The sequence below is a fragment of the Solenopsis invicta genome, chromosome 14 (assembly GCF_016802725.1).
Source record: "Solenopsis invicta isolate M01_SB chromosome 14, UNIL_Sinv_3.0, whole genome shotgun sequence".
Lineage (NCBI taxonomy): Eukaryota > Metazoa > Arthropoda > Insecta > Hymenoptera > Formicidae > Solenopsis > Solenopsis invicta.
Genome location: NC_052677.1, coordinates 7358061 through 7368154, shown reverse-complemented (window position 1 = coordinate 7368154; position 10094 = coordinate 7358061). Strand labels below are relative to the sequence as shown.

Sequence of the window (10094 nt, the reverse complement as noted above, 5' to 3'; positions counted from 1 at the left end):
AAATATTTTAATTGCAACATTAATGAATTGTGTCACAAATGTATACATAAAATATTTTGTTTGAAATATTTATAATATAAGACGTTATGAAATGTTTCAATTGCAACGTTCACGAATTGTGTCATAAATATATATATAAAACGTTTCATTTGAAACATTTATGATATAAAACGTTTCATTTGAAACATTTATGATATAAGACGTTATGAAATGTTTCAATTGCAACGTTAACGAATTGTTTCATAAATATATACAAATATAACGCTTCATTTAAAATATTTATGATATAAAACGTTATGAAATGTTTCAATTGCAACATTAATAAATTGTGTCATAAATGTTTATATAAAACGTTTCATTAAAGTCAGAATGAAACAAGTCAAAATATTACATACATGGTGCGTTCCATAAGTAATGCGACCAATTTTTTCCTGACGCGACGATACACCGCAGCGTGTTCTAACCTGTTGGGAAAGGTGGAGGGGAGTGTTAGCTTCAAAATGCGCCCGGTCTCGGTCGCTTCCGAGCAGCAGGAGAGTCAGGACGTGCATTCCCGTGAACCGCGTTTGAGGTTAACGTAACACGGCGCGATGGATCGTACTGTGGAGCAACGTTACGCTATCAAATTCTGCGTTAAACTTGGAAAGTCCGCCACCGAAACGTTGCTATTAATTCAGCAGGCCTTTGGGAGTGATTGCTTGTCAAAATCACAAGTTTTCCGATGGCACAAGTCGTTCAAGGAGGGCCGAGAGGAAGTCACCGACGAACCCCGCATTGGACGTCCATCAACCTCCCGAATTGACGAAAATGTGACGCGTGTGCGTGATTGTTTAAATTTTGACAGACGGTTGAGCCTTCAATTGATAGCAGAAACTCTTAACATTACGAAAACAACAGTTTTTCGTATTGTAACCGACGATTTAAACATGAAAAAGGTGTGCGCCAAACTGGTCCCTAAAGTGTTGACCGACGAACAAAAGAACATGCGAGTGCTTCGATGCCAAGAACTCTTGGAAATGTGTGAAAATGATCCTAATTTTTTAAACTCAGTTATCACCGGTGATGAGTCGTGGATTTTTGAGTACGACCCGGAGACAAAAAGACAGAGTTCAGAGTGGCACACTCCATCGTCGCCCCGCCCCAAGAAGGCACGCATGAGCAAATCCAGAATCAAAACCATGCTCATTGTCTTCTTTGACGTCAGAGGCATTGTTCACCATGAATTCGTACCTACAGGGACCACTGTGAACGCAGCTTTCTACTTGGAAGTGCTAAAAAAATTGAAAAAAAGGGTCACACGTTGCCGAAGCGACATCAAGAACGCGTGGAAGCTGCATCATGACAACGCGCCAAGCCACAGCGCCTTCGTTGTCAACGATTTCCTGGCCAAGACCCACACCCCATTGGTTTCCCAGCCTCCCTACAGTCCCGACCTGGCACCCGCAGACTTTTTTTTGTTTCCTCGTTTGAAACAAGGCCTGAAAGGAAAACATTGGGGCACAATTACAAACATCCAGGCACATGTGACATCGGCTCTAAAGGACATCCCGGAGAAGGCCTTTCAGGATGCCTTCCAGGCCTGGAAGCATCGCCTCCAAAAATGTATCGATGCGGGAGGGTGCTATTTTGAAGATTTCTAACCATTGGTACAAATATATTCAATAAATAGTTTTTTATGAATTTGGTCGCATTACTTATGGAACGCACCATGTACATGTTTCATATTTAGTGGGAATAAGTGTTCAACAGAAGTTAATAGTATAAAATATAAAAGAAAGTGTGCGTGATATAATAAAATTAAAAAAGCATTTAACTTAAGAATTCAATGAGAGGAAGGTTACCAAATCTCTTCAGAAAATTTAAATACAGTAGAACTTCTCATATCCGAAATAACAGGGAGACAAAATTGTTCGGATAAGGGAATTTTTAAAAAAAACTAATAGAATAAAACTGTACTAATAGAATAATAGTACATTATGCAAAGAAAGTACGTTTTTTGCGGTATTCGAGGAAGAACAAGCGCGTTTTTCTATCACTATCTGTCCTAGTTATAGGTTATGAGAAATCAGCATACTGCCTTAGTTTATGCATTCGACCCTACGCTCAGCGCATGTGCTACGAAACGTTTCACAGTTTCTTAATAAAAGCACGGTTGCGCATGCGAACCGTACGAGAATATTGATTTTGCCATCCACGGACGGCTATATCTTTCACCCCAAAGATTGGCCATTTACGGCTATGTTACCAACTGTCCCAGAATGTCAAGGAAAAGGTGCTTTTTTTGCATAAACACATTTTTATACACATTTTTATTAAATTTTATTTATTCAAACAGAAACTTGAATTTTTAACATAAAGGACTCCATATATTCAAAAAAATTAAATTCTTAACGTAAAGAAAACCAAATTAATTTTACAATATGTTATAACATTTGGATAGTGGAACATTCAGATATTAAAAAATTTGAATAATAGAACTTTGAATATGGGATGAGGCTCTACTGTAATTCCAAAATTACAGAGAAAAGTACTTTACATCCTTTATGGAATTTAATTTCTGCTGATAAAAAAAAAACTAATCAAACCATATAACATAACACAAGTATAACGTAATCTTTTAAGAAATCAAATATAATATTTCCTTGATATGACTTTGTTAAAAAAACACATGACTCGGGAGTTCAACTGATACCATAAACCCGCATTCTTTGGGAGATATCTTAATTATTTTTTACAACACCTTTTCTCGCAAAAGAAGGGTGCAATTACGGACATAATGGACAGAGCAATCTTATTATCACACCCCAAATTCCAATGGGATTAACTTATCATTGAGACATTCCTGAATAATGATTACCCCATCTACTTGATTTTTGAGCACCATAAACTCAAGACTTGATTACTGATTCATGAAATTAAGACGAGATAAAAGAATTTTAAACAACAAAAATTTGAGTGAATGCATGGACAGAAAGATGGTTCACTATCCCATACATCCATTTAATTTCTAACAGGTTTAAGAGATAATGCCACCCCTAAGGCCCTAAAATGATATCTAAGTTTAGGAATTTATTGTGGGTAAATGAATAAATTTATATAAAAAAGAGCTTAGAGGGCTTTATTGTACAGTCGTGAGCTAAAAGGTTGCAACACATTTTCTTCGATGTTTTTTGGAATGTAGACTTGCTCATCGATCGGCGAACGTAATTGGTTGGATCCACAGGTAAGAACCAATTACGTTCGCCGTTCAATAAGCAAGTCTACATTTCAAAAACCATCGAAAAAAATGTGTTACAACCTTTTAGCTAACGACTGTACATATGTTGACGAGTAAAAAAATATTTTTTAATTTTTTTTTCATGCACAAAATGGTGGCGTATTGGCCTATTTACGAAATTGTCTTTTCTTAAAGATGAATTTTTATGCAAGTTTTCTGCGACATGGTTTATACTGTAACTAAACAACAAAAATCTACATTATCTACATATTCAAAACTAATGAAGTATGTAGGAATGTTTAAAAATATTAATTTTTGTCGAAATAGCAGCTATTTATAGAAAAAAGTGCATTTTTTATCCAAAAATTTGTTTAAAAAATGTTGATTGCAAAAAGAGTTTTTAATATTTTGCAAGAAGCTTACGTACTTCACTGTAGAATAGTTACAAGAAGATTGTGTTAAAATTTCATGTTATCGGATAAAAATTGTAAGAATGACGTTGCACACAAATTTGAAAAACTGTGTTTTGAGAAAAACGCGTTTAATGTTTTGGTAACTGATTTTTTATGTATAAAGTTGAAAATTTTTAATTTATCTCTAATCTGCGATATCTGCCTCTTAAAGCTTCTACGAGTTCAGCAGCCTCATTACATTCTTTTCTTGTTGCTAATAATGATATTCTGGTCTCTCTGCTTCTTGAGTGAAATTGCGCTTGGCAAGTGCGACGCGCCGCGTATCCAATTTTTGGCAATAATATTACAAGTAATGCCCACCATGAGGTTTAAGACTTGCATAATTTTCATTAGACCGTTATAGCCATCATTATAATAGTAAACAACCAAGTTTGTTGCATAAACACAGACAAACTAATGGCGTCTCCTAAACACAGAAACCGACGCTTCCAAAACTATTTACTGATTTAGTACAAGTAATAACACCTATGTTATGTTAGTCAAAGGTTTATTTTCGATGTACGAGGTGTGTTCAAAAAGTATCGCGAATTTTGTGTTTTTTCAAAAATTATTTATTTATTCATGAATATCTATTTTGTCCCCTTCAAAGTAATCCCCATGAGATATTATACACTTGTGCCAACGGTTTTTCCAATCTTCGAAGCACTTCAAAAAATCATTTTTTTTTATCTTGTTCAGCTCCTCCTTCGATGCCGTCTTTATCTCGTCAAGCGTAGCGTAACGTCGTCCTTTCATGGGCCTCTTCAGTTTAGGGAACAAGAAAAAGTCACAGGGGGCCAGATCTGGGGAATACGGTGGCTGCGGCATCATTAGTGTGTTGTTTTTGGCCAAAAAGTCGCGCACAAGCAACGATGTGTGAGCAGGGGCGTTATCGTGGTGCAAAAGCCAATTTTTGTTTTTCCACAAATCCGGGCGTTTCTGGCGGATTGCTTCGCGCAAATTGCGCATAACTTGCAGGTAATATTCCTTATTGACCGTTCTACCCTGTGGCAAGAACTCATGATGCACCACGCCCCTGCAATCGAAGAAAACTGTCAGCAAAACTTTCACATTCGACCGAACTTGGCGCGCTTTTTTCGGTCTTGGTTCGTGCGGCAGCTTCCATTGAGATGATTGAGCTTTGGTTTCCACGTCATAACCATAAACCCACGATTCGTCACCAGTTATGACCCTCTGGAGCAAATTTGGGTCGTCGCGGACAGAGTCCAACATCTCATTAGCAATGTTCATGCGATGCTGTTTTTGGTCGCAATTGAGCAATTTTGGTACGAATTTCGCGGCGACCCGTCTCATGCCCAAATCATTGATAAAAATCGAATGGCACGAGCCAATCGATATGTTTAGGTCCTCAGCAACTTCTCTAACGGTGATTCGACGATTGGCCAATACCATTTTCTCCACTTCATTAATTTTTTCGTCTGTTGTTGAAGTGCTCGGGCGTCCGGCACGCTCTTCGTCGTTCACATCTTCTCGGCCTTCTGAGAACATTTTGTACCACCGATAAACGTTGCTTCGGTCCAAGGTAGCTTCTCCGTATGCCACAGTCAACATTCGGAATGCATCCGCGCACTTAATTTCGTTTTTCACACAAAATTTGATACAGGTTCTTTGATCCATTTTTTTGAATAGGTAAAAATCGAAGACGATCCAAAACACGTGCAAGCAAAGCAGCTGTCAACAATTAAGTGAACATTCAAAATGGCAGAGCTTGTCGGCATAAGTGAGAGACATGAGTACCAACATAACGCCACAAAAAGATCGAAATTCGAATATACGTAACCCGCGAAAATTCAAAATTCGCGATACTTTTTGAACACACCTCGTATAAATAGGTCCATATATCTACGGAGCATGTAATCAGCTCAAACACTATAATACAGTTCGAATTTTGTTCTAGAACTACTTGCATCATATTTTTATAAGTATAAACTAATGATTTAAACAAAAAAAGAAAAATTGATTTTTTCAAACCTCAGGAGGGGCGTTACTCTTCAAAAATATCACTGGGGATCTTGATACCAAAATCTAGTATTTTAGTCTAAATAAATTGGGGGCAATCATTAGAGGACACAAAGACAGTCTCCCTAAAATGTCTCAAAAAAACGTGGTCTATAAAATTCTATGCAAAGATTGTGACGCTTCATATGTGGGCAAACATCCAGACAATTAAAAACCAGAATATCAAAGCATAAGAATCACATACGCCGGATTATTAATACAATCAATCATCACAGAACATAGAATTAATAGTGAACACGCTTTTGACTGGAAAAATGTTTTAATCCTAGACAAAGAGCGCTTCTTGAGGAAGCGCTTGATTTCAGAAATGTTATATATAAAGTGCCAAGACAATGTCCTTAACAGACAAGCGGACACAGAGTACCTACATCTATACTTGTATCCTTGAAAGACAATTTTCGACTTGTTATTTGTAAACGTCTCTTTTTCCGCTCAATCTCGCTTTTTGTATGGCTGAGCAGTTAACGTCTGAGGACAGTACAGCTAACCGAGAAGTTGACAGGTAACACTATTACAACGCTCTATGTCGTGAAAATTTTTAATAATTGTATCATCGTTAATCTAATTTATATCAGTGTCAACGTTTTTTAATCCAACATTGAGTAAGCTTGTGTAGTTTGTGAACCCTTAGCCTTGTTTCACATGGTGAGTGAGTAAAAATAATGAGAACAGGGAATGGAAAGTTACTTTTTAAAAGTAACTCGTTACCGTTAATCGTTATCAAATCAAAAAAATAACTAGTATTCGTTACTTGTTACTGATTCTCAAAAGTAACTCGTTATCGTTACCGTTACATAGAAAGTAACAATTCATTACTTTTTCGTTACTTTTTTAATTTTTAAATGAAATTAGATTATGCTTAAAATTTTTATAATTCTGAACCTACAGTTCTTAAAATAAATAAAATTATAAAAATTATATAAGTTTTATGGATATGATTCATATAGGATTTATTAAATATAAACTCAATAAATTTATCTATATTTCTAATAGAAAGTTTATTACAAAGGTTGATCATTATATCACAAAGGTTTGACTTGAAAAGGTATTACATTTTTAAAAGAAAGTTTATTACAAAGGTTAATTATATCACAAAGATTTGACTTAAAAAGGTACTACATTTTTATCGTTGTTAATTTACTATTTACTTTTAACAAAAGTTGATATTCTATTATGTCATCCTTTAGATGACCTTTTGAATGTGATAATACAGAATTAGCTATACTAAACAGTCTTTTGACTGATGTACTGCTGGGTAGTGTCATATTAAATTTAATAAATGCTTTTTTTCAATTTGGGATAATCATTTAATAATTTAATATCAGACTTTTTTGATTTTAAAAATCGCTGCAGTTCTTCTTTTCCAGATTCAGAAGCCGATTTTGATCGATGAAAGTCCAAAAAGTCGTCGTGATCTACACTTGAGTTTGAAAAGGTTTCGCTTTGACGAAAGCCTAACAAATCTTCTATGTAACTCTCAGCTAGTTTTTTCTTTTCTCCGCTTAACCAGTTATATTTAAATTTCGAATGTAGGCAACTGGCAGTTATTAATTCTTTTTTTTCAAATGTTCTACAAAATCTAAAATTAAAAATATTAAAATATTTCTATTTTTTTGTTATGTTTTTTACAATAATGCAAATCTTTCAATAAAACAAAAATTAAATGTTATTAAAAATAAATGCAATAATACAAATTTTAATAAAATTGTTTTAAATTATATAAGTTTATGTTTAAAAACTTTCGGTAGACCGCTATCTTTTCATTTGTGGTCCTATGATATAATTATAAATTTCAATTTCTAGTACCTAATATGTAAAAGAGTATTATATAATTTGATTGATATAAAAACCAAACGAATTAATTATATTGCGATTAAAAATTAAAAGATAGTAGTCATTCAAATACTTTCAAATCTAAAAATTCAAATAATTGACGAAACAATTTCGTGATATAATTGTTTTAATAGTTACCCAATAAGCAGAATGTTTAAAATCGACTCATCAACTTTAAGATATTTTTTAAAGTATTTTAAAAAACATCTTTAAGGTATCTCATAACAAACTGTGGAAGATATCTTAAAGTTATCTAATACGCCAATTTTAAACGTTCTGTTCATTTGATGTCTTTCATTTTATTAAAATATCTGCATTATGAAAAAGATTAATGTATATGTATTTAATGTACATGTGTCTAAATTACAAATAGATTAATAAATATAAATTACCATTTATTTAAACTTTCTTGAATAATTATACTTAAGCTACGGCAATCCGTCAATTTATTTGTGAGATCTTCTACTTTCTGTCGTACAGTGTTCAAGACAGGTAACAAATATCCCATATACATTCCTGTGTCGCTTTGCAATTTGTCTAATGCCTTTGCCAAAGGTTCCATCACCTAAACCAAGAAAATATAAAAAAATACGTTTTTATTTTATTTAAAGCTATACTATGCTGTAGCCTAAGCTACTACAAGCGCATAGCAACAAGAAGCGATTTTGTTGCTATAAATTTTTATTAAATTATAATTGTGTAAATGTTATACAATGTACCTGACAATAGTCATTAAGAAATTTTAATTCATCATTTGTCAATCTTGGTAAGTTGCAATAATCCAAACATTGGTTTATTTTCTCTAAATTTTCTTTCTAAGAAATAATCACCACTTGATATACATAGTCATAAGTCAAATTCTATCTAGAATAAAAAATAAACTTCGTTTTTATACTATATACAATATATTTATTGTAATTTTATGTTCAATTTAAGTAATATTATATAAGTGTACATACATCAGTAATATTTTAAATAATATAGTGTAAAAAATATATATTCACAGAAATATTAAGACATTTATTAAAGCAAAAAAGTATAAAAATAAATGAAAAATAGTAATAAAAAATTTATTTACCTAGTAATAACAAGTGTTTTTAAATAAACGTCACAAATTTTGTTTTAACTTTGTCTACCACTTGAGTGGACTGGTTTTGTTTATTCCATAATTTAGTTAATTTACCAAATATGATTCTGTATCTTTTTTTTATACATGGCATCATTATCAAAAGCCTTTTCTGAATCTTTGGGTGTGATAAAATTAAGCGTGTGACTAACATACTTGTGATGGAAGATTAATATAATCTTCTCCATCTAAATCCACTGTGTCACCCATTTCTAATAACTCATCTAAGTTATGAAATTCCGTGTTAATTTCATCTTCATCTTCTTTTGCAAATTTTCTAGAAAAATTAAAGATTTTTATTTATAATAAAAAATTCAATGCATTTTAATATAATATATACAAATAAATATATATAAAATAATACATTACCGAAATGCTTTAACAAAGTTTGAACCATTATTCGTTGTTGCAACAGACTTTATTTTGTATATGGAATTCCAAAAACACGGAATTAATCGCTTTTGCTATAACATCAAATGTATGTTTTACCTTTATTCTGTGGCAAGCCAGTGTGGCTGATTCCCTTTTTAAAATTTCTTGATTAATCCAATGAGCAGTTATTCCCAAGTAACTTCTATAAAAAGTTTAAAGATTTTATTTAACTGTAATAAAGTAACAAATAAAACATATATTCTTATAAAAATTAAAAAATGTAAAATTAATATAAAAATTAAGTAAAATAAAGATTGTACTTACCTCTTTGCTTTATTCCATAAATCTGCTGTAGTTGAAATTGTTTCTACTTCAGTCAATTGATTTTCTAGTTCTGTTTTCATGTGAGAATATGATTGAATAAGTTTTTCTCTTAATGTTTTTTGGCACATTATTCGAATGGATGCAGAAAGTCCAAGTTTGACCAAATCAATAAAAGCAGAACTGTCTACAATTGACAGCAGCTGAACATTTTTAATAATAAAGCGATACAGAAGCATCAATGTTTTTTGAGTGATTTTTCCAGGACTCCATTTTTGTAATGTACATTGGTTTTTGATAACATTAATTGAGTCGTCTTCATTTTGATGTTTGTTACTTTTAGATTTAGCTTCTTCTATTTGTTTAAAATAGTGTGGGTGTTTTGCCTTAATAAATATACGAGGTGTGTTCAAAAAGTAACGGGAATTTTTAAATTTCGCGGGTTTGGAGAGTCCGACAGTTAAATTTTTTTTTTGTTTATGTTGGTATACATGCCCTTGAAGTATGCTGAAATGTTGAGCTGTATTCATTGTTTACTTTGTCTGTGGCAGCCGCTAAGGTTACACGTGTTTTTATGAGCTCGGCGATTTTCGTTTCTGAAAAAAAATGGATCAAAGAATTTGTATCAAATTTTGCGTAAAAAATAACATAAAGTGTAACAAAGTGTGTGAAATGTTAACAAAGGCCTATGGTGAGTCTACTATGAGTAAAACAAGAGTTTACGAGTGGTATA

At 32.8% G+C, this 10094-nt stretch overlaps 2 protein-coding genes across 2 annotated transcripts; one reads left to right on the top strand and one right to left on the bottom strand.

Annotated features, from left to right (window-relative positions):
* The first annotated feature begins 590 nt into the window (after positions 1-590).
* LOC120359488 (protein GVQW3-like) lies at positions 591-1640 on the top strand. The gene has a single exon (XM_039457072.1). The coding sequence runs from the start codon at positions 591-593 to the stop codon at positions 1638-1640; it is 1050 nt and encodes a 349-aa protein (XP_039313006.1).
* Positions 1641-8652: 7012 nt separating this feature from the next.
* LOC120359608 lies at positions 8653-9804 on the bottom strand. The gene is made up of 3 exons (XM_039457662.1): positions 9365-9804; positions 9038-9242; positions 8653-8945 (listed from the first exon to the last, which is right to left on the bottom strand). Exons 1-2 carry the CDS (start codon positions 9598-9600, stop codon positions 9065-9067), a joined length of 414 nt encoding a protein of 137 aa, XP_039313596.1. The 5' UTR covers positions 9601-9804; the 3' UTR covers positions 8653-8945; positions 9038-9064.
* Between the last annotated feature and the right edge of the window lie 290 nt (positions 9805-10094).

Coding starts and splice junctions, on each gene's coding strand:
- LOC120359488 (XM_039457072.1), top strand. CDS start 591: ATGGATCGTACTGTGGAGCAACGTTACGCTATCAAATTCTGCGTTAAA.
- LOC120359608 (XM_039457662.1), bottom strand. CDS start 9,600: ATGCTTCTGTATCGCTTTATTATTAAAAATGTTCAGCTGCTGTCAATT. Junction 9,243..9,364: donor TTATGGAATAAAGCAAAGAG/GTAAGTACAATC, acceptor AACTTTTTATAG/AAGTTACTTGGGAATAACTG.